Consider the following 25,250-nt stretch of genomic DNA (forward strand, 5'->3'; position numbering starts at 1 on the left):
TTAATTAATATAGACATGACTCTATGACGTTAAGAGTTGTGTTTTCTAAACACGTTTCTTAGTTATAGATATACCTAACGTAGTGTGATATTATCCCTAATAACTTTAAACTGTAGAATATTTTTATGCGAATGAAGTTGCAAGAAAATCCAGATTACAAAAATGTGTTTTTATTACCACGACTATTGTATTATAGCTATGTCCCAAAATGTTGTAGACCAAATTGCATTATTAAAGACCTAGTGAAGGGCAATTTGTTATCATTTATAAGTAAACATTTTCATTTCATTAGGCAATTTACCAAAAATTATCTCTTGTCATAGACTACAGCAAGTATTAGATTTATTGACACAAATGTGACACGATGTGTCTTGTCAACACAGTACCTATTGCTTGTATGGAATAGTGTGGAGATATTCAAATTTTACTGATGCTCTATGACGCAAACGAAATTTGAGTATGTCCATACTATACCATACAAGCGATATCGTTTAGACAAGTCACATCACCTCACGTCACATAAGTATAAATTTAACTTTGTACTTTTTTCTTAGAAATTCGTTAGTGCGTTTGACTCTGTCTAGACTGATGGGAAACAGATATGAGGTCTGACATCTTACACGCAAGCTCATGCAATGCCTATTCATTCTTGTCTTGAAGTTCCCTAAATAGTAGGATTTAGGAAATATCGATGCGGGGAGAGAATGCCAGGCTCACTCATCAAAAAGAATTTTCTCCTTATTTTCCCGCGTTTTTGGCAAAAATAAAATCTTTATAAGTAATTTCTTGAATAAAAAAAAAAATCGTTCGTCATTGCAAACGCCGCAATGGCATAATTGGGCAAAAAAAAAAAAACTATTGTATAATAGTACATAATGGCGTAGTTTACGGCAAGTTACATTTTTCTGGCAAAGAGTGAGTGACCTTAATCATCTATGCAACAAAGTGAAGTAATGCAGGAGTAGCCCACCTCGGCTTTTCTCATGGGGTGAGGAAAATCTTTTTACTCCCTTTCTCTTTTCAAATTATGATACCTGAAGTTCCTTTTATTTTTTAGATTATATTTTGTTACACTACCTTTTGTAAGTTGAGATTCCCATTTACAATCTTAGGTACTTTCTTGTTTTTTTTTTTTAATTTTAAATATTTGTTCGTTAAGATTCAATAATTCCGTGATAAAGTACTTATAAAAAAAATAAATATCACTATGTACCCTCTTACACTACACTATCATTAAAACTGATGTCGGCGAAAAACAAACATTGAAAAAGGTTGGCAACACCTGGGATACACACAAAAACCACAGATTTCCAAATATCTCTGACAGAACTGCCAGCAACCATCATCATAAACCAAAACATCTGATGCAGTGTTCTTAGTGGCCAGTGTTACTCGACTCGCGGTCTCAGACGCCCGTGCTTGATCGAAAAAAATTGTGTTCGGATTTCAAACATTTTGACAAGTGAGTTTACGCGCCATTTTATAAGAAACGAGCAACGGACTTTCGTGGGATTTATTATTTAGTGAATTAGAAAGTGATAAAAAATAATTTTATAACAGCTTTGCGATTTTGTTTATGTTACAACAATACTTTGGCTCTGCGATTTGTTATTGTTTATTTTTATTAATTTTGGCTTTATATCTCAAAATTTTTATTTAAGAAAAGTCTGATTTAATCAACATTACATTTCCATTTCTGTTTTTATTTAAAATAGTAATAAAACAGGTATTATTTCTATAATAGTTTAGTCAAGTTTAAGCATGGGTCTTTGTTATAATAATGAAATTAGATGATATCAAAATATGTTTTGTTGCATTATGAAATCGTATATTTAAACTCACATTATTTCACAAGTCTCTAAGAAGTCCCTTGCTCGTTTCTGCTTATGGAATATAAATGTATACCTAGAATATGTTATAATTAACATAATAGAACACTGAAACTGTTTTAAAGCTTATTCTTTAGAGTAGGTACTGGTGTAGAATAAATCCCTACAAATATGACTACAAATATTGCAATATATGGATATGTTGCAGCATGCAAAATGGAGTATCAATTTATGTACACAAAAAATTTAAAATACAAATTACATTATAAAAATGAGTACAAGGGAGCTACTTATTTAAAATGAAATCTCTTCCAGTAGACCCGTGAGAGGAGATGTGGTACATAGAGGCAGAATGGCGTGTGCATAAAATATATTTAAAAAAAAAACGAAAATTTTAATTCAAATATTTTTGAACCTATACATAAAAATATTATACATAAATACTTGTATACATACATATAAGAATAAATATCACATAAACTACATATACCTACTTAACTAGGATGAACTGGACAGGTAAAAATCTTTAATTTGTAAATCTATTTAACATAATGAATAATTAAGACTTATCAAATTATTTCAGTGGCTTCATTCATACATAAATGAAATCAATTAAATATATTATAATTATTATATTAGCACACAAATTAAGATACGCTTTATCGATGATGGGGACAGGGTAACAAAATACTAGGTATTATATTTATTAAAATATAGAAGTCATCAGGCTTCTAAATACGGCTTATTCACTCAATCATTGAGTAATAATGCCATACTATGTTTTAGTTCGTTTCAAAAGTGAGTCGGAAAATAAGACTATATACCTTTCTCCTTCTATCTGGGTAATCACAGACGAAAATTAATCAACATCTGACATTTCTGCACGTATGATGTGCACAGAGGTTTCTCAACCTATCAGTCCAGTAAAAGTAGGTCGGTGGACGCAGATACATTGATAAGATGTGATGAGCAATCATATTCGATATATGCAGTCTAATGCTACTTACTATAATAATACTATATAATATATACTAGTATATACTACAATAATACTATTTAATATATACTATATAATGTATACTAGTTTATAATAATAAATAAGTAACTAGTTAAGTAAGCTTTAGTCGGTAAAGATAACTTAGTGCAGCGATTAGCGAGCGTGGATGTCATGATTCCGCCATACTAACATTATAAGTGCGAAAGTCTGTCTGTCTGTTCAGCTTTCACGACTAAACACATTTCGATGAAATTGCATATGCATGTAGTAAAAGAACCCCGTTCAAATTAAGTAGGCTTTTTTAAAAAATCACCCCCCAAATGACTGCTTATATAATGCTAGGGTAGTTGATAATAAAAAAATGAAACAATTTCAATAAAATTCTAAGTGATAGCGGATTCTGGGCTCCGAGCCTCAACGGCTGAGGAACCGAGAATTGATGAGAAAGAGAAACAATTCTAAATGTGAGAAAAAGTGTCTCGTCTTTAAAATATTTAATGTTTATAAATATTAATTTGACGACCTCGATGGCGCAGTGGTAAAGTGCTTGCCTCTGAACCGCGAGGTCCCGGGATCTATCCCCGGTCGGGTCATGATGGAAATCTTTTTCTGATTGGCCCGGGTCTTGGACGCTTATCTATATACGTAAATGTTATAAAATATAGTATCGTTGAGTTAGTATCCCATAACACAAGTCTCGAACTTACTTTGGGGCTAGCTCAATCTGTGTGATTTGTCCTAATATATTATTTATTTATATTTATAATAAATTCATTATATTTCTTATATCTATGAATAAATTAGTCTTTAAATACAAATTTTGTATTTAAAGACTAATTTATTGTAAGTCTAATTCATTATCAGTGCGTCATATAGAAATCTTGACATCGATTCGACGTTGATATAAATAAATGTCGTTGTCATATTGTTTACTGGATTCTGTGCTCGAGTTAGGTATATAAAGCATTATAATGCTAGGTATGTCTAAAATACTAGCGGCCCAACCTGGCTTCGCTCGGGTAAAACCACCCATGTGCCGTCATTCATCATCAAAGCCGATCGAGTATTTTCTTAGTTTATTTATTAAAAACAAAAAAAAAAAGAGAAATACGAATCTTGTCTTTTTATAGTCTATTAGTATGGATAAATGAAATCACCTGTTGCTATAAATCTATCTGTGTGTAGGATCGCGATAAACTCGAAAACTATCGGACGGATTTTTGTACGGTTTTCACCAATAGATATCTTAAATTCCTGTGGAAATTTTAGGCGTATAATTTATTATGGTTTTACCCGAGCAAAACGCACATGGTCTATCGGACCAGTTAATAAAAGATTTTACTTTTTGAAGATAAAAAGAAAATACCCTTAATATTACTTTTTCTTCAAGTAAACGCTCGAAATGTCACAGGACATGGACAGCCAGATATTAGGACGGCCTATCATTGTAATGGAATACAATAAATTACTGGACTAACAAGTTTTCTTACTAAGCGATTAGATCCAGCCTGAACTAAGTTCAAAGTCAGTATTCGTAGTTTCAGAGTCAAGTACAGCGATTTGATTAAGTTATATAATAATATAATATAAGTTATATAAGCACTTAACAAATCTGCAATAGGAATTGTTTAAATTAGCATATACTTATTTCAGTTTAAAATTATCATTGATCTTATAGAATGATCGGTTTGAAAGTAATTCGCGTTTTATATTTCATTTAGAAACAGGTTTAGACGCTACATTCTAACCGTGTTTCAAATTTATTTATACTTAAATTTTACTAGTGCTTATACTTACTTTTAAGTACTTTTAAATTTTATTAAATTGTTTGAGATCGTGTATATGTTATGTTCCGCTAACTGCAGCTTAAAAATGACGGCAGTATAATTAATTTAATATGTAGTTTCTGTGTTTGTCAATGTGACCCGAAAAACTAAAGTTACCACGCAATAGATAGTTACACGAAGTTTGCAAATTTGTCCATTGCTTCAGATCCCGGAAAATATCCGGCAAATCACGACATAATCAGTATAATGAGTGTATCGGTCTGCGCGATCGCAAGAATCATAATGAAAGTAATCTATCTATCTTTGGCAATAAGCTAGGTATTATGTCTGCGCTCCGATCGTACTTTCGTAAAGTTAGCATTTCAAGTAATAATTTATAGGTCACTTAGACTTATATAAACTTGGATAAAAAATAATTGCCTGAGTCGAACTATATAATATATAAAATATAAGCACATAGTGCATTATTTTCCTTATGTAGTTACCTGTGTCACACACTTACCGTATATTTTTATACCGTATATTATTAATGGCATTTTTTACTATAATGCCGTTATAAAGAGGATTCAAACAGACGATGTATCAATATTACGTTTAAAATTATCGGTATTATCCAAAAAAGTTTGTAATAGAAATTGTTTTTATATTGTTTTCAAAATCGCTATCTTTCCTATACGTAGGCTGAAATATAATACGTAAAAACATATTAACAAATACCCATCTCAAAACTTAAAGAACACATACGTGTTCGTAAGATATTGCAAGTTGATCGCGGTCGACCTTGGCTTGTATTAAAATATCCGGTTGTTGACTTTTGTGTGTCATAAAACTTACTTAATAACAAAATTACACCGAACAGTGTTATTTTATTATTAACTAGCTTTTGCCCGCGGCTTCGCCCGCGTGAATTTCATAGAAAAATCTCAGTAATTGTTTTATCGCGTATTTTGATTCATAATTAGTTTTTAAATTATCCTACGGGAGCCTGACCATTTACCGGAAACATTGAAATGTATATAAGATGTTAACCCGGTATATAAGGTACCTACATACCAAATTTTAAGTAAATCGGTCCAGTAGATTTCGAGTGATGCGCGTTCAGACAGACAGACAGACAAAAATTTCCCAAACTATATTTTTGTCATCTATATCAGTAACTAAGCATATTCCATAATTCTTTTGTTTTAATATCCAATGTACGAATTTGGCCTCTCTTCAATTTTATTATATGTATTGATTTGAGTGCGTTTGACCTCAATCTAACCTGATTGGAAGCAATGATGAGGTGACGATGTCAAGATTTTAGAATTTGCCTGTACTACATGAACGCTCAAAAATGTGCTTAAAAATTTCCAAATTGAAGGATTCGAGAAATATCGACGCATATCAAATTAGATTCCGTTATCCAATGCAGTATATATTTATTTATGTATTCCAACAAAATATAACATGTTGTCACAAAGTACATAGTATAAAACAAAGTCGCCTCTCGCTGTCTATCTTTAAGACTACGCAACGGATTTTGATGCCGGTTTTTTTAATAGTTAGTGTGATTCTTGGAGAAGTTTTATTGACCGAGCGAGCGAAGGGAGCGAAGTCTCACATTCTACTTGGGGAAAAAATAAATTATTTGTATGTATGTTTGTAACGCAATAACTTCCGAACCATTGGCCCGATTTTGGTGAAATTTAAAAGGTATGTAGGATCTGTCAATAGAATTTTTAAGTTCATTGGGCAACAAAATTCGCTAAGCCGTTTTTGAAAAATTCACAATTTTGTAAAAAAATATTGTGTTCGCGAGGTGACTTTGTATGTTTGAGGCGGGTAATCTCCAAAGCTACCAAACCGATTTCAAAAATTATTACACCATTAGAAAGCTACATTATCCAAGATTGCTATAGGCATATATTTGTTTTGAAATGAATAGTTTTCAGCAATATCAATGAACACTTGTAAAGTACTTCGAAAAAAAAGCGCGACCGAAAATCTTATCGTGCGTGCGCCGGCCCTACTGTTACTACTACAAAAATAACGCACTACCCACCTCTGTAAAAAATGACTTAACTCCTAAAAATATTAAAAATAAACTTAAGTCCTACTTTATCGAACAATTGTGTTAGATTGCAGCTTACTACTAGGTACTTGTTTTGTTTAAAATGGTCTATTATGTACTATATATATTTGTTCTTTATATGTGAAATAAATATATTAAAAAAAAAATATAGGTTTTTAGTAGATCCATAAAAAGTCCGCGACACAATACATCTATCTTTTATAATTAAGTAACTATAAGGCATTTTATATGTAAAGAGATAATTAAAAAATATAGATAGGTCTGTAAGTACCTTTATATTGTTAAACACGGCACGCGCTGCCGTGTGAAGCCAAAAGACTATAACTTTGAAAAAGGTGTTTTCGAGATATTTGACATTAAATCTTATATATAAAAAAAAAATTGTGTTCGCGTGGTCTACGTTCGCGGCGAACGACTAGTGTATATAAACTTTAATGTATGTAATTTACAAAGTATTTATCATCCCGCGTGACAAATTAGGACGAAATTTTAACATTATAATTAATGTATTCCAGGGTCCGCGCGCGGGGCCCTTCTAAATCTGTGGTACATAAAACCTACATTTGTTTATCGACGTCTTTGAAAATGCTAAGGCGAAGATTGCTACGACCTGGGCTTTGGAAGTAGATCGCCGTAGACCTTAAGTATTTTTTTTTGATGACAATGAAATTATGTTATATCCATGGCTAGCTCAATCTGTGTGGTTTGTTAATAGAATTAGTAGGCAATACTTATTAAATCCATGGGTTTGTCCTAATATATTCATATTTATTTATGGAATTAGTAGGTACTCCATCATATATAAAGAAATTTGAATTTGAACGCCTTGACAGAAAGTAAGAGAAATATATATATATATAACTAGCTCCCGCCCCGCCTTCGCACGGGTGCAATATTATGCATGTTACATTATATATAAATCTTCCTCTGTAATCACTCTACTAAACATAAACCATTAAACATAAAAAATTAAACCCGCAACAAAATCCGTTGCGTAATATAAAGGTCTAAGCTTACATAGGAACAGATAGCGAAAAGCGACTTTGTTTTATACTATGTAGTGAAGAAGTAAACAAACAAACAATAAAGGCTTTTAAATAGTCAGCGGGGCGCACCAACACATAAAGTCTGTACTTACAGATAAGTCCTACTTTGGTACGCCTGACACACTAAAGTTGGGGTCAACAACAACGGCAATTATAAGTTGCGCCACAAGTTGCAGTATTGTTGTCTGATATGCAACGATTGTGCAATAATGGCATTGGTATTGTACTTAAATTACGTTGAGTATTATAGCTAGCATTATTGCACGTCAATAGGTTCAATAAAATTCAATAGGAACGATGTGTAATGTTGAAAGTAAGTCAACAGTTAGTTGTTGACCGCTCGCCTATCTTTTAATTCGGGTCTTTAACTATGTCTATTCGAAATTTCATCGATATCGACCCAGCGATTTAGCCGTGAAAGCACACAATGCCAGACAGAAATACGTTTCACATTTAAAATTAAGAATTGATTTTATTTGTGATACTTAGCGCGGCGTGTGTTTCCTTAAAAAATACATATTTATTTTTAATCGGCCACCGGGAGAAACCCGAGAATAAGAGAGGGATTTTTATTACTTCAACAGTAAAAGCTTAACTAATGTCGTGTGAACTTATATGTTAATATAGGTACTGCTTGAGTAACTATGGTAATATTTAAACCGGATATTTCGCTCGAGTCAAGGTCGCCCGCCTTGGTTTGTATTGCAATATGTTACTGTCTAACTCATAAATATTTAATTAAGTAAAATAAATGTGGATCAATGCCTATTACTTGTTATGTCAAAGCTGTAAGTAAAGTCCGTTCTACGATATATATTTCTTTTATCTATGATTTTTGAAGATTGTTTACGTGTTACGACAAATAAGTCCTAACATGTAAACAATCTTCACAGTACTTATTGTTGAATTTTGTTGAAAATAAATCTGGACTATCCGAAGAAACACCGTGATCCGACAGCGTACCAAATTACGGGACGTGGGAGACGCGGTCATGATCCTGAAGTGGAACTGGGCAGGACACCTTGCACGTCGGCGTGATGGCAGGTGGAGTAAAGTGCTGACTGAATGGTGGCCCGGGGCCGGCGAGAGAGGTGTCGGGCGACCTGCGATGAGATGGGCGGACGATATAATAAAAGTAGCAGGTTGTACATGGATGAGAGAGGCACAGGACAGAGGAGTTAGCGTACGCGAAGAGAGGCCTGTGCTCAGCAGTGGGCACAAAGCGAAGAAAAATCTAAGAAACCGAGAACACGGGATGTGTGTGAGAGATAGCATGACTAATTATTAGGGGTATATACCTATATGCCCAAAAATCTAAGGGCTCAATAGACAGAAACGGGAGATAATAATTACCACAGTGGAACACGCACATTACATTAATTATATAAAATACCTGTACCTAATTTGTTATTGTTAAAAATGGGAATGTACTTTTTACCCGACTGCAAAGGATTGGTATTGCATATCTTGTATGTATGTAATATTTTTTATAACAATATTTGCTCGTAAAGGGTCATTTATTTCACCAATTTCAATATCGTGTTGTATCTCATTACGCACTTGTGAGTTATTGTAATTTAAAACATATTTATTTTAAATAAAGTAAAGCAAAACGAACGGTTTATCAAGACGCTCCGTCTAAAGGCGAACGATAAATAATATAATAAATAAATAAATATAAATATTAGGACAAATCACACAGATTGAGCTAGCCCCAAAATAAGTTCGAGACTTGTGTTATGGGATACTAACTCAACGATACTATATTTTATAACAAATACATATATAGATAAACATCCAAGACCCGGGCCAATCAGAAAAAGATCATTTTCCATCATGACCCGACCGGGGATCGAACCCGGGACCTCTCGGTTCAGAGGCAAGCACTTTACCACTGCGCCACCGAGGTTGTCAATTGATGCTTTTTTAATCTTAGCAAAAAGTTTTTATGTCAGAAGTGGTCAACATTTTATTAATAAATTTAACTTTAGTAGATAAATAATATGACTACTTAAACTACTAAAAATTATAACTACTTTAACAAGTACTTAATTAAAGATTTATTCGTTTTCCGAGTTTTATTAAATTCCTCGCAAATATATGTTATAAAACTTCGCATGTGCGCTTTGAAAATTACAGTCGCTGTTTTCTTTAATTACACACGTAATTTTCAATCTTAACGCACTAATATCATAATGTACTATTATTACCTCATATCTCCAAAACCGCTGAACGATTTACATAGGATTTACATATGTATAAATTTCTCAATATAATACGCAATGTAAATTATTGCACAAAGAAAACACATACAAAGAAAGAAGTAAAAAGAAACTTCGTACTTGAATATAATAACAATATACTAAGAAAGCCGCGATATACATTTTTTTGTGATGTAACAGATCTTGAAACAAGCGTGACTGTGACTTTGACTGCGTTTCAACATATTTTAAACAAGTTTCTTATAAACCCGCTCTCGACACCTGTCTTTATCACTGGCTTTTGAGATTTGAAACGTACAACCCATATAATTAGCACTTACCTATAAGCCGGCATCGCTTACTGCGGCATAAAAGAATGGTACAAAATTGAATAAGTTGCCTCTCGTTGTCTCATTTCATGTTGCAAGATCAAAACTTTATTTATCAAGACTATATATAAAGAACGGATTTAAAGGCATTCTTTAGCAGTAAACCATCGGGAAACCTTTTAATAAATTGTTACATATATACAAATACTATATATTCTACCTCATAAATTTGTCTTATTTTTAAATCACATACATTCCCTCGGTAGCCAATATAAAGGTTTTGCCTGTCCATGTAACAAATTTCTTTAAAATCGACCCAGTAGTTTTTAGTTTATTATTACAAACAAAAATACGAACCTTTTCTCTTAATGTGTGGACTAGTATGGATATGACGCGTAAAGTGAAGAAAATAAATGTTAAAATCACTTGTATAAATTAAATTGTAGATATTTTTATTTAAACTAAGTAGTTACAGTATTTAGAAATTCTCATTCAATGTGATTCTGACATAATGAGACTATTTTTTCCTCTGTTCCATTAGCTAATAGCTAACTAACGCCATCTATCCCTCACCACTCTAAATTATACTATTTGTCCTCCAGACAAACATGTCTAGAAGACTAACGAAGCGGTACCTCACGCCAGCGGACGAATACCGCTGTCCCCTGGCCAGTGAGACGCAGAGGATAGCCCAGGAACAGCTTAGGGAGACGGACAACGCCAGATCGCAGGCTCTGGCGTCCCTCAGGAACTGGATGGAGCAGAACCCGAAGTTCATGGCTGTCAGACTGGGTAAGGGGATTCTATAAAGACCAGACGCAAAAGTTAGCTAGGAATAGCTGAGGCAGATGGACAATGCCATGTCACAGGCTCTCGGGAGCCGGATGGAGCAGTACCCTAAGTAAGTAGATTCCACAAATAGAAGCAGAGTATTGTCTATTCATCTCACTATAGTCTACAGAACTTTCGATTGACTTCTGTGCTATGGTCAACTGATTATGAACCTGGATAGATAAGAAGATAATTTTAAATTTTATTCCTCTTTGTTCCAACAATTTACGATAAGGACAATAACGTGTGTAATAATTTAAAACTAAATAAATCTACAGACTCAAGCTTTCTACTGCGATTCCTTCGCGCGAAGAAGTTCAGCGTGCCAATGGTCCAGGAGGCGATTGAGAGGTACATCCTTCTGCGGCAGTCCTGGGGCATCGCCTTCAACCAGCTCGACTACAAACTGCCGACCATGATGGAGCTCATTGACCTGGGGTGAGATCATGTCTTTTATACCGATATTATCTTTCTTTCCTCCTCGAGTGTTTTGTCTCATTTATATACTATTAACGTTCATCCTTTTAGTATACTTCTATCTCTTTCTGCCCAAAGATTGGCTGAATGAAATTGCTTTGAAATGAAATTTATACTTCACAACATGTTGCCCGGGGCTTCGCTCCCATGGGAATTTTGAGATAAAATATAGTCTATAGCAATCTTGGATAATGTACCTTTCTAATGGTGAAAGAATTTTTTAAATCGGTTCGATATTTTAGGAGATAACCCGCCTCAAACATACAAACTCACAAACGCTTACCTCTATAATATTATAAATTAGATTGCACAACGAAAGTTCACTTTAGCTTTAGTTCACTTAAGCTAACTCAATCAGTATGCGTTAAATTCATAAAAAAATACTTTATGATAATGATGTAAGTACCGAAATAGAAGTTAATTTTTATTTTATTTGTTTCCAGATACATTTTCGTCAGTCCATTCAAAGATAGGGGTGGTCGGCGCGTAGTCGTGTACAGGCCTGGTAATCCATAATATCTGGTTATATTCATTGGTATATATTTATCGCCAGTATGTATTCTCATTGCACAAAGGTCTGTATGTATTATTATATGTATTGCGTAGGCTCGTCAGCTTTAAACCTTCATTACATTAAATTACAATTCACTTCATGCCCGCGTAAGTATTCTATCTTTCACAACCCCTTACATTACAGATTCTAGGTGGTAAATATTTTTTATAAGTAGCTATATACGTGCCAAATATCATCAAAATCGGTCCAGTTGTTTAGGCGTGACGCTCAACAAACAAACTTACTCATTTATAATATACATTGTTATGTCATATTTATTTATACTGTATATACTTCATATGATATTAGAAAACACATTATAACTAACAAACTTTAGTTTCTATGCTTTAGGCTCTTAAATAATTATTATATAGTTATTAGCAAAAATCTCTAGTTTCCCTTCAACACGCATAAATCTTTCGCCTTTTACTGATTAGCAAAAAATATTTATTAAAAGCTTACTTGAATACGTGACTTTAGTATCTACCTACTTATTGAATTGCAATGTGATTTATTAACAAAATTTCAGCTCAATTGGTAAATAATTTTGTTTAAAAGGCAGGCGACACTGGAGAAAGTATATATAACAAAACTTTTAAGTACTACGGTCACAAACATGTGAAGTTACGCGATGATCTTATTTCTATTGTAATACCGGCGATATTGCGACAAATTTATGTAAAGTAGGTAGATAATAATTTTATGTAATGACAACATACAATTAAATTGTATTCTATTGTAATTCATTTACTTCACAGATTGATTTCTAAAAATACAGATTGATTCTCTTTTTTTCGTGCGTTGATATTGCATACTCATTCATTCTTTCAATTTCAGTAATTAAAAAATACTTGAATTACCTAACATTATTCAATAGTTTATATATTATTGCTATACTATTTGAACGTACAATGTACATTACAACATATCATGTATGCTTGTATTACCTACCATGATATATATTTCATATAGATAGATAGTTATTAAATCAACTTCATAGCACCACATGATTATATCTACGCTTTTCAGCATACCACATCAAGATCGTATTAAGTATGTATTTATTTCGGTGGAACAGATAAGTATTAGAATTATTTATTATCATTGACCATTACCCATTTGTACATCAGGAAAATTGGCACGAATACATTCACCTCATTCATGATCATTTTGTATCAGAAGATACAGACAAATAGACAGAACTTGAACTAGAAAACACCGACAAGAACATTATTCTCAAATCTTGATGTCATTGCCCCGTTATTTTGCTTCTTGTTTATCTATGCCCGCTAGCACGTACCATTGATATTTTCAAACATTGTACTCTGTTGAATTTTAACCATTGCATGAATATTAATGTTTTTATGTGATTATTGTGTGCCCGTCCCGGCTTCGCTCAGGTAAAAATATAATAAATTATATGCACCCTTAAACCTTCCTCAGACATCATTCTATCATGCAGTTATGATTGAGTTAATCGCGGACAGACAAACAAGACAGAGGTTACAGTATAACTGCAGTTTATTTTTATAATAGTATCTTTAGCAATTTGACTCTTAATCCATTGATGAAAAGGTCCAAATGAGTCAAGCGACGTAAACGAAATTTCGTAAAACTTAAGCAACGAATTTACAACACCTTAGTTGCCAAATTACTCTATCCAAAACTCAAAACAAAACGCCAGTTTCGTGAGTCAATAATTCAATTGCATAATCTACTAAGTGTATAAGGCATCTTAAGTGTTTCAATGAGGTGATTGGATAATAATTATGAGCAGAATATTCCAGACCACAAACTAAGATAGGTAGTATATATCCTAACATCTACGTTCGACACAATCTATCAAACTTAATTTCGTCAGTGATTCACCTATTCTGTTACGAATACATTTGTGCATTATATCTAAACAATTTTTAAATAAACATTTTGTAAATTTTTACCGAATTGCATATTGACATTGGCAGATTTTGCGAAAGTAGTTACCAACTGCAAAAAACAATATCTGAAATATTTGCATAAGTATATATGTATTTGCAATAAGTAGATGTAAGATATAAGATATATATAAAATGAAAAGATTTTTACCCGAGCGAAGCCGGGACCGTCTGTTAGTTTTTATATAAATCTAGTCAAATACTCGTACAATCTGGAGTAAACATCTCTAGCGCAAATCTACGAGGAAACCCAACCCCAAAAAAAGTGGGAGACGGGATGGACGAAGGAGTCTAGTAAATTAAGTAATCATATGTGTCCCATCCTTAAAATGTATCCGTTTACAAACCCTTATTCCTTTTACATATATCTTCCCGGAAATTCCTTTTGCCTTCCAACCCATCAATCAAATTATCCTTTCGCAGGCGTGTTCGACCCGTACAAGTATACCAACCAGGATATGTGCCGGGTCATGGGCATCTGCTACGAAACGCTGATGGAAGACGAGGAAACCCAGGTCCGAGGGCTGGTGCACTTCGCCGACGGCAGCGGCGTGTCCTTCCCCCACCTCACCCTCTTCACCCCCAAAGAGGCTGTGCGGATAGTGAAAAATGGGGAGGTCAGTTGATATTTGAATTTTCGATTTAGTCTTGTTAAGTGGCCATTTACACTCCTGGGGAATGTGGGTGATAAAAAAGTGTCGATTAAGTGTTAAAAAGCTTAATTAAAAAATTATAGCTGAAAAAATTATTATTCTTCTATTCCCTTTATTCCCGGTCGTTCCCACTCTGTCGTCCCCATCGTATTTCGTATTGTTGAACAGTTTTTCTATTCCCTTTATTCCCGGTCGTTCCCACTCTGTCGTCCCCATCGTATTTCGTATTGTTGAACAGTTTAGATCATTTTGTGCCAGAACCTTGCGATGTCTATAACACGAGAATGGAACTAAAAATAATTCATTGAAATATTTGAATACTACCAGTTGTGGAAATCTTTTAAAAAAATTTAAACATGTGCTAAAATCCTAACTAATAAATGCGAAAGTTGTTACCTCTTCACGCTTTACCTGCACAATCGATCTTCATGAAATTTTGCATACACTTAGTTTGAAGTACGGAGAAGGACATAGGGTAACTTTTGTTCCGAAATTCGCACGGGAGCGAAGCTCCGGAGCGTAACTAGTATATGTATATTTTAGCTAGGTATGCGTGCGATAGAATAAAATATTTTGTAGTCGATAGAATTGATAGTTTTGTTGTCGATAGAATAAAAGATTTTGTATTGCGTCCTATTCATATTATTATCCCTTACAGAGAACAATTCCAATGAGACACAAAGAGATCTACGGCGTAAATGTACACCCGACGATCAAGTTCGCACTAGACTTCGGCATGGGGCTCATATCCGACAAGATAAGAAAAAGGGTGCGTCTCTACAGCGCCGCGGAAGACGTCGAGATCGATAAGAAACTGTTACCGAAGGAGTATGGCGGCGTTATGCCAATGAAGGAGATGATCGGTGAGTTGACACACAAGAATTTCTATTTCTACTACGGTATACATGCCCTCTTAAACTATCGCCTGTCGACTGTAAGAGATCCCTACATGGGATAAGTCCGCCGTTGGTTGTCTTTTTTGTGTACTTATTTTCGTAAAAGAAAGTTATTATAAACAAGAATAATGCACTTATTAAAGAAATTAATATTTACAAAATATTACAATAAGCAATGCCTTTTAAATGGACATAAAAAATAAATTAAAGCTTCTACACAATATAAGGTCCGATAAATTATAAAAATTAGGTGTAAGTACGTACATTTCGACATTTCAATAAACTTAACAAAATCCTTGTTATTTCAGATTTGTGGAAAGAAGAATTGGCAGCGAAACGGGACATTTTATTATTGAACGACAAAATGGCGGTCCGGCTGGAGATGTACTCCGAAGCCGCGAGAGAGGGCGCCGTCTCCGCATTACGGTCCGGCGCAAATACATGCGCAGGCGCAGACGCCGTGGGCGACGCCATGCGAGGACTTACGGGGAACTTCAGAAAGTTAGAAGTCGATTAGAATGGACTGATTCTTATTTGTAGGTACTTACTAGATTTCGTCTTTAGTATCATATTTTGACTGGTAGAATTAAATAAAAAATCGAGCGGTAACATTTAAAATCTAGGTATTAGATGTACAGCATTTGCGGTGTATACGTATAAACTATTCTATTATGTAAAAATAATGTTAAATTTTTTTTTTTTCAATATTCTCCGAATGACCAGTTGTAATATGACAATTCAGACTAACAATTACTTAATAAGAACCCCCGCCTTGACACGGTTAATACAATATAAGTAAATACCGGTAGGATTAGTAATAAAATAGTTTGTATACGTAATACGATGTGGTGTTCGTTTTTAATCTAATAAGTATCGACGCATTTTTGCCTCTATGTACAATTTGCGAGTATACGATTCAAAAATCCTTGAGTAAAATTACATATGGTGAATATGTACATATAATCTCATATAAGACTAAATACTTTAGAATCTTGATTTAAGTATAAGTTTTGTAATAAAAAAAGGATGGAAATAAAAATATATTGTAGTTTTTGTTATTTATTAAAAAATCCATTTACTACCTAAATGGTAGAAATTAATGCTTATTCACATCATCTTATTAAATAAACGGTCATACAAAATGCAACAAACGGGGCCTAGTCCAACAAGAAATCACCCTTATGCCTAAACAAATAGAACTCAAAATTGACAATCAGTATTATTCTTGGTGGACTATATGTCTAAACTCAGGTTACAGATATCACAATTCAAAAAAGTTATATCTAAATATTGAATAAAAAGAAATATAATTTGTAACTTTTAAGTAAAATACGCAATCCGTAGACCAGAGTTCGGCCCTTGCCTCTCTCAACCTTACAAAGTGTTAAAATATTTTTATGGCACGTATAGGAATTTTGCGCAGTGGGCAGACAAACCAGTGCAACGCTAGTATACTAAAACAACGAATACATTACTAGACATATTGGCAGATTATCTACTAAAACAGTAATTCTCCATTATTACACGAATACACAAAGCATAGACAATTTATATTATAGTCCATTTCTAAACAATACTAAAAACGGACAACCTTGAATATATAAATATATTATGTCGCCGTCACTTTCTAGCAAGGATATTATTATTCGAAGTTTTTGATTTGATTATCTTTATTTCCTTTGTAATTGTATGGGCGATATTTGGACTTCAATGGTTGTTTACATATTAAAAGGAAATTTTAGGAACTTTTTCGAAATATCAAAATATTGAATAGTGCGTAGAATTAGAAAAAATCAACACATACTTGCTTATAAAAAATATATGTGTACGATTTAAATTAGTTGATTTAATACCCTCAGGAGATTATGTCAATATAGTACATTTGAAGTATATTTGTTACCACAGATACAGGCGATAAATATCTGATGTGGCAAGGAGATAATCAGCTAGGTTCAATAGTGAAAAAAATAATAGGATAAATATCACAACTAAAGTCAACAAATACATTTTATAACCGATGAGTCCCATTTGTATAGGATATAATAGGTCGAACTGACAAAATTATTTCCCTTTTTGTAGTAATAGTTTATACGATTAGATTTTTACTTCTATAGTACGTAGGGAAACGTCGTATTCCTTAGAACAAAAGGGGCGTTTTGCATTTGAGATTACCACACAACATAGCAATATTGATGAATGTGCCGCACATACAAAATACTTTGTTTGTCGACCCAAAAAGCAGATCTACCGACTAGTATCAAAACGAAACGACAACGTATAATATGGATAATAAAGAAAAATCTCACAAATATTACTATGTAAATACATAAGCTTCTAGGCAAAGTGTCTCATCCAATAAATACAGAATAAACAAAAATAATTATTAAGTATTAAAAAACTAAATTAAAAAGACTATGGCATCGGTGCTTAGCAACCAATAATAAAAACGTACTTTTGACAATTCTTACAATATATCTTTAATTTTATTCCCTTAACCACTGCCCAATTTAAGTAATTTAAGTGGTTACGGGCCCAGAAAAGCCGATCAAGGTAATAGATATTGAGTAAAGAGGAGAAGAAAGGAAATATTTCCCGGGAATTTTTTTCCAAAGAAAGTGAAGATCGCAATTCAAAATGGAAAATTTAAATTCAATGAAAATTGAGAAGTTTGATGGTAGAAATTTCAAACAATGGAAGTTCCAGGTCAAGTGCGCCTCGAGAGCAAAAGGCTTCGACATTGAAACTCCAAAACCAACTGAAACTGCAGCGCAAGCGCAATGGAACAAAGATGACGGTACGGCAATGTTTATTGAGCTTTATTGACCTCATCAATGGATCTGAATCAGATATCTCTGATAGAAAACTGCGAAACTGCTAAGTATACCTGATATTACTTACGCCGTTATTTTGTGAGTAAATAATCCAGGCGCTATATATGTCAATGTAGTGTATTTTTTTAATTTGAGTGGGAGTATTAAGTATTAAAAAAAAATTAAAAACCAACCACAAAAACCATAGCAACCAATAATAAAAATGTATTCCCTTAACCACTGCGCAATTCAAGTAATTTAAGTTTAAGTAAATTGACAAAAATATTAATTAAATTGCCAACTAAAATATGATGCTGTAACCTAACCATATGATTATCTCCTTAGCAAACCTGTGTGATGTGTCCCACAGCTGGGCAAAAGTCTCCCCCCCCTCATTTTTCCACCCGTCTCGGTTTATTTAATATTTTTCGTGTTATTTTTAAATGAAGACGATTATTATTAATTAATCTTACAACTAAGACATTGTGCTAGACATAGTATAAGAATTCAAGAAGAATACGTGCGTTATAATTCTGGAAAATATGTTAGTAATAAATGATTAAAGTTAAACTTTGGCTTTCCAAAATAAATTCTTTGATTACAAACTAAAATATTATTCGTCGAAAATCTGAGGTAAAGTTCACTTGAAACACCTGAGGAGAACTATAAAAAAACATATTTTGAAACTTTGAGGAAGTAAAGGAGACAGTTCTTATTTTAAAAAAGTAGTAATAATTATCAAAGAAAAACAAATAATTAGTGAATCGCGCATCTACATTTTTTACTCGATACAAAAAAGTACAGTGGTTCTCAGAGCGTTTCGACCACTGCGACTGGGCTGTCATTACGATCCGTGAATTTTCTGGAGAAATTAATCATTTCCAAAATCAATCATTCATAAAATTAATTACTTTAAAATCTGATAGTAAAACTAATTCTTGTATTTCTTTTAACTTGAAAATGTGTAATGACAGCGCGGCCGCATTAGTCGAAACGCTCTGAGAAACACCCATTTACCCTATACACTTGTTTGTTTATATTTAATAATACAGCGCGGAAGTTTAAAATTAGATTTCTTTGAAATATCAAAATTGTTGCAAAATTACTTGCTACTTATATACCTATATAACCTTGCAAATAAACATTAGTAGTATATATTTTTAGAGTGTGTTACATTATATAAATGAACTTTAATAGTATAGTAATTGTTCTGCATACAGTTACATCTATAAATGCTATGAGTCTCTTGACCTTAAAACAATTCTATGAAACGCGAAATCTTATCACCGTACTATGAAACTAGGCACTTTTTTTTACAGAGCGATTAATGTTTCTATTAGAATTTACTACGGAGGAAAAAAGGTAATTCCTGTAACCGACTCAATCGATTTTAAACTTTAACGTTTAAAGCTTAAAATCAAATTATGTACATCATATTAAGCCACCATCAGTATATATAGTCGGAATACTCCAAATGAAAAATAGTTTTTTAAATAAACATATCTAACGTTTAACGCAGTACCTTTACCGAAATGATAGTGTAAGAGCCACAGTTTGCAACTCGTACTGTTAAGTTAGATACGATAGTTAGGTTACGTTTTTAAAAAATTAAATGAAAAATCGTGTCGTCACTTTCATTTTCGTCACTCATCAGCAGACGCCACAGTCGAATGTAGGTTGCATATAGCATTTTTGTTGTTAATAATATTCATAATTTTCTATATCGTAAATCGGCTCGGAATATAACATTGGTTTGTTGGCAATCTGGCTATATTAATAAAGGCCAAAAGGTTCCGTTGTTAACCCACATTAATCAAATTATTAATTTAATTAACTTTTCCTCCTGTATATTCCTCATGGTTGTCAGTATGGAAAATAAAACACATACTACAATTTCTGTATGGAGGAGGCTATATTCAGGAGTGATCTCCTATTGCCTTCTCAATTTCACATATCTAAACATCATAAACTAAAATGCTTCACTAACTCTTTCTTGCCCGATGCCCAAATATATCAATTTAAAATTCCATTCAATCTCACTTATCCGTGGATTTGACTGTGTTAAACGATAGACTAACAATAATATTTTAAGTACAAAATAAGTAATCAATGGCACACTTATCCTAACAGCCTAGCTTAAAAAAATAGAAATTATTCGTTACACCTCAACTTAGTTCGGTTTAGGAAGCCTTAAGCTAAATTAATTACTTAATTTAAATAAAATTAGTCTAGTTAATTATATGAAATACCTAACAAACAATAAACGATTGTATAAGAGTCACTTTGGCACTGGCATTGGCGTTATGACTCATTCAAATGGAGTCTAAGGTGTCCGTTGCGCTGAGCACGCAGCGGTCTGTGCCCGTCTCAGTCACATTCTTACGTGCGAAAGAGATGGCGCGGATCCGTCGCGTGTCAAATATTTCTGTCACGCGCTACACTTATGAAAGAGACGGGTAGAACACGCCGCGTGCTCTTGCACTTAGCGGATACTCTATATCTAATAAACAAACATATGTTAGTATATTTGGGTTAATACTAGTGCCCCGACATTATATCTAAACTATAAGTTAAAAAACTTCATCAAATCGGCACATTATAACAGAAAGTTATTTTGGCATCTATATATTTATAGATTAAATACTAATTTTCCTCTTCCATACGTCTACCTGTTTTGATTGGCAGGTTGTACACTAAATTTAACACCGTAGACAGAGAAAACTTTAGACATCGTCGTATCTTCCATTTCGCTCATACAAGAATGAGAAAAACGTATTAGAAATACACGAGAGAAAAGTTAGAGAATAGTTCTATCTCATGTGGCTACATGAGGTTTTCTCTGCACAACACACAACTTAAATATAGCCTTATAAAAATTATGCCACGGAAACCCAAAGGCCCAAAACAAAATATTCTATATAGTGCGTATATAAATCTATAACTTTATTTATACAGTCTATGGTTCTAGGCATTTAAAATATATATTGGCATATCGAATAACAAATTGGTCTAACTCGACTCATTATAGTAAAACGAAACGTCCTCAAGTAACTTAACTTCCATAGCTGAGGTCAGTTTCATAATTGGCAGTACATTTCTCAAAATATAAAAATACTGGTCTAAAGAAACGCGAGCAAAATTAAACTAAGTCCTCGGTGGACTTTTGGCTTTCAAAGTAGCAAACAAACTATGAGAACAAGTCATTATAATAGGACCTAGATAGGATTTTATGGGTGTATTATCCTATGTATGTAATATACAGAACTTCTGGGCAATTTAATTTTGAAGCGTCGCGCATAACTTACTACCGTGCCTCTTAATTTCCGAGCGTTAATTTTGACTTTGTGACGCATGGAAGGAAACGAATGTCAAACTACTTCACATTAATTAAACCATTGGAGGCTTTTACCTGTCAATCTATAACACTAGTTTCAAATCATTCGTCATATAACCATTCAAAAATACGGAATTTATATCGATGTTGTCAGTGAATCACAGTTTCAAAAATGACGCGCCAAGCATATAACTTGCCACTATTGTCTATATATTCAAAGTAATGTTATGTTACGTCACACGAATTTTTGGTTTCTCACATATACTTTTAGAGTCGGTTGCACCAGTCAACTTTTCACTGTGCAGAAAAACGCAAAGTTAACCATTATGTCTAAACGTCAGCGGCGCGCCGGCCAAATTCACCGTCAAAGTTGACTGGTGTAACTTACTTATTGTTACGGTAATAACAAGTTGCGTATAAGAATACCAGGTCCCACGTCACGTCACTTAGTCGGGCCCAACGCCCAAGGCCTGTAACTTGCATGGCTATTTACATTGCTCTTGTAATATTATCTTTAGTTTATTGCTGAGATTATTCATTAAACTATTTAAATCCAGTCAGTTCAACGGTATGAGGTAATATTCGATAGGATCGTTCGTTTAGAATATTCATCTATAACCAATAAATATATATTTAAATGCTACAATAAAGCCAAATCAAATGCTGCTTGGAGTATTAAACCAACCGGAGAGGCCGCGAGCACAAATTTCTATCAAAAAAGTCAATCACAATCTCTAACAATAGTTTTCCGGGGCGACTAAAGCGTTTTGCATCGACAATATTACTACACAACGACCGCTAGTTTACCTTTTTTCTTAGCATTATTCTTTTTGCAGCAAATGCACATTCTGTTCCATTTTTTATTATTATTTGTATCTCCTTTTGGGATTCACGGCACTAAGTCCGGTCCTTTGAGAGGCTTGCGTGGGGATATGGATCCAACACGTAGAGGCCCTTTGGAGAATGTTGATGTTGTGTAGGTCTCCCGCCAAAACCCGCTCCCGGATATACCAATGAAATGATATGCCCATGAGCAGGTCTCGGCGGGAGTGTGAACTATTGCAGAATAATGGAAAGAAATACTGGTTTATATAATGAAATTTGGATGGACTGAGAATGGGCTATTGCAAAGAGTTCGGTCACCTGCCATAATCATGATAACTGACTATTCAGTGGCAGGTGGTGACTCGCCGCTCACTGGATGGGCCCCTCAAATCAGTCGCCGTGATTGGCGACAAAGGGGCAACATTGACGTGGGCGGCTAAGGGTGTAGAGAGGTTGTTATTATTATTATTATTATTGGTAATATGCGTATAATTAATATATTCAGAAAAATACAGAAAAAGTCGCCACAGAAAAGGCTTTAGTCGCCAAATTCTAAGGGGTTAAAAACTATGCACACAATCATAAGAGGAGGACAAAGACCCTCAGTTTGGTTTGACACACATAAATGCAATGACATAAATAAAAACAAAAATATATTATAGCCACTAATATTAATACTTCTAAAATTAGTTTAAGACCAAAAGAATACATATTAAGAAATAAAGCGAGATTTAATACAGTCACTTGTGTATACTTACATACTCTACTATGCGTTGTATAACTTTAAAAATATATCTTTTACTATATGTATAATGGTACTGTGATGTTTTAATTAAGTCATACTAAAATCTATTCTATTATCGAGGTTATGTTACTGTATCAATTATTCAATATATCGATTAAGGCGTTAATAACATAAACTAAATCGATCGAATCATCGATTACATATTTTGAAGAATGAAACGCGTATGCACCCTTTTTTCACGCATTCAAGATGTACTAAAAGTCTATGGTTCTATTTGAAAATTATGTTCATTCTTTTTTTCTTTTCGAGTGTGTTAATTGCTAACAATGGTGGCAGATCTTATTTAATTACGTTCATTGAAATGTAAGCTTTAAAGCATCCGCTGAAGACATATTTTGCATTGTCAACAAATTTGCCATAATCTCGCTTACAGCGTCTCTTATTGTCAATGTAAAATATGTTTACCGATGACTCCTTAAAGCACAATTTTCAATGAACGCAAATTTACAGCTGCAAAACTCTGTTATGAAAATGATCTATAAATGCTTATTTCTGTTTTTATTGGTGTAATGGTAACACTAAAACTATATCTAATCTATAACTAAACGCACCTTCATAATCATTGTCCAATTCGGTTGAACATATATATTTTCAACGTATTATAAATGTGGACAAAAACTTCAATTGTCAATATATTATACTTAAAATTATCATAACTCAATAACTTGGGCCTCATTACTTTTTATTTTTCTGTTACTTAACACATAATTATTAGTAAAAAAAAAAAAAGGTATTATAACCTTTTATAGGTACCTGATTAAGAAATTGAAGTAGCTTTCACTTGGTTACAATTCTATTCGTAATAACCCATCCAATATGTGTTACTTAATATAATTTGTGCGATGAATTTATTTTATTTCATTGGTCAACCGTTTTACACCATGCCAGTAATAACAGTTAGGTAAACTAATGTTCTAGATAACTCAGACGGTAATGGGACGATCATATAGAACAAAAAGGTAGTTGCCTGTGTATAAATAAAAATGTATGTCACTTTAATTGATCAATTTAATTAGTAATATTTCTTATTTCTTTGTTCTTATTAAAACGGTTTTTTGTTGTTCTTGTTTTTTGTTCTTATTAATCTTATTCTTATTAAAGTATAATTAAAACGGTATTTGCCTTCAACATTTGTGAGGTCACTTGTGGCCACTATCATACAAGCCCAATACATTTTTGTTTTTGACACATTTGACAACTACCCTATTACGTGTAGGCCCGGTCCCAATGCTCCGACGTCCGTCAACGTACAACACAAAATTGTATTGGAGATTCGTACGTCAATTTCAAAACCAACGGAGGACAGCGGATCGGCAACGCGCTGCGTTGACGCAACAGAGCAATGGAGCCGGGTTCTAGCAGAAAATTTAATTCAATTTTAATTCCAATACAAAATTTATTCTGGTTTAATTTAAAAACAACGCGAGTAACAAAAAGTGAACATTCCATTTTTGATTGGTGTAAAAAAACAAAGGATAAAATTCAATACCAATCAGACACGACGGTATAATATTTTTTTAATATAAAAGAAGTAGGGCTTACAGAGTGATTTCTCGACTGGCATGTTTGACCTTGTAATTGCTGAGTAAGAATGGCGTTGGCACCATTTCGACCTTTCGTTCTTGCAGACGACGGGTCAGGGTTACGCATCCTGAGTGTTCAGTTAGGGTCACTGTAACATGCAATTGATAATTTGTAAAGACACCCCTAGCATACAGCTCGAGACACCCCTAGGATAAGAGTCTAAGGCATACCTGAGGCACAGTATAGTAAATAGTACAACAGTAAAGACACTCTCCGCTCCCCACTCGATTCCGCCTACCTCCACTCTGTCAGACTTTAGTTAAAAGCTGACAGGGGCGCCGTAAA

General features: G+C 33.6%; 2 protein-coding genes across 2 annotated transcripts in view; one reads left to right on the forward strand and one right to left on the reverse strand.

Moving 5' to 3' along the window:
• The first annotated feature begins 1,335 nt into the window (after positions 1-1,335).
• LOC128683369 (alpha-tocopherol transfer protein-like) lies at positions 1,336-16,657 on the forward strand. Its single transcript, XM_053768934.1, has 7 exons — positions 1,336-1,462; positions 10,866-11,055; positions 11,373-11,532; positions 12,015-12,076; positions 14,482-14,675; positions 15,370-15,574; positions 15,916-16,657. The coding sequence occupies exons 2-7, from the start codon at positions 10,872-10,874 to the stop codon at positions 16,122-16,124; spliced, it is 1,014 nt and encodes a 337-aa protein (XP_053624909.1). The 5' UTR covers positions 1,336-1,462; positions 10,866-10,871; the 3' UTR covers positions 16,125-16,657.
• The window catches only part of kon (kon-tiki), a 34,091-nt gene continuing 25,491 nt past the window's right edge, over positions 16,651-25,250 (reverse strand). The window contains exon 25 of the mRNA XM_053768925.2: positions 16,651-25,053. The gene's annotated coding sequence lies outside the window, so the exon portion shown is untranslated. The remainder of the gene's footprint in view (positions 25,054-25,250) is intronic.

Source organism: Plodia interpunctella, chromosome Z, assembly GCF_027563975.2.
Source record: "Plodia interpunctella isolate USDA-ARS_2022_Savannah chromosome Z, ilPloInte3.2, whole genome shotgun sequence".
In the NCBI taxonomy this organism is placed as follows: Eukaryota; Metazoa; Arthropoda; class Insecta; order Lepidoptera; family Pyralidae; genus Plodia; species Plodia interpunctella.

Coding starts and splice junctions, on each gene's coding strand:
- LOC128683369 (XM_053768934.1), top strand. CDS start 10,872: ATGTCTAGAAGACTAACGAAGCGGTACCTCACGCCAGCGGACGAATAC. Junction 12,077..14,481: donor CGTAGTCGTGTACAGGCCTG/GTAATCCATAAT, acceptor ATCCTTTCGCAG/GCGTGTTCGACCCGTACAAG. Junction 14,676..15,369: donor GGATAGTGAAAAATGGGGAG/GTCAGTTGATAT, acceptor TATCCCTTACAG/AGAACAATTCCAATGAGACA.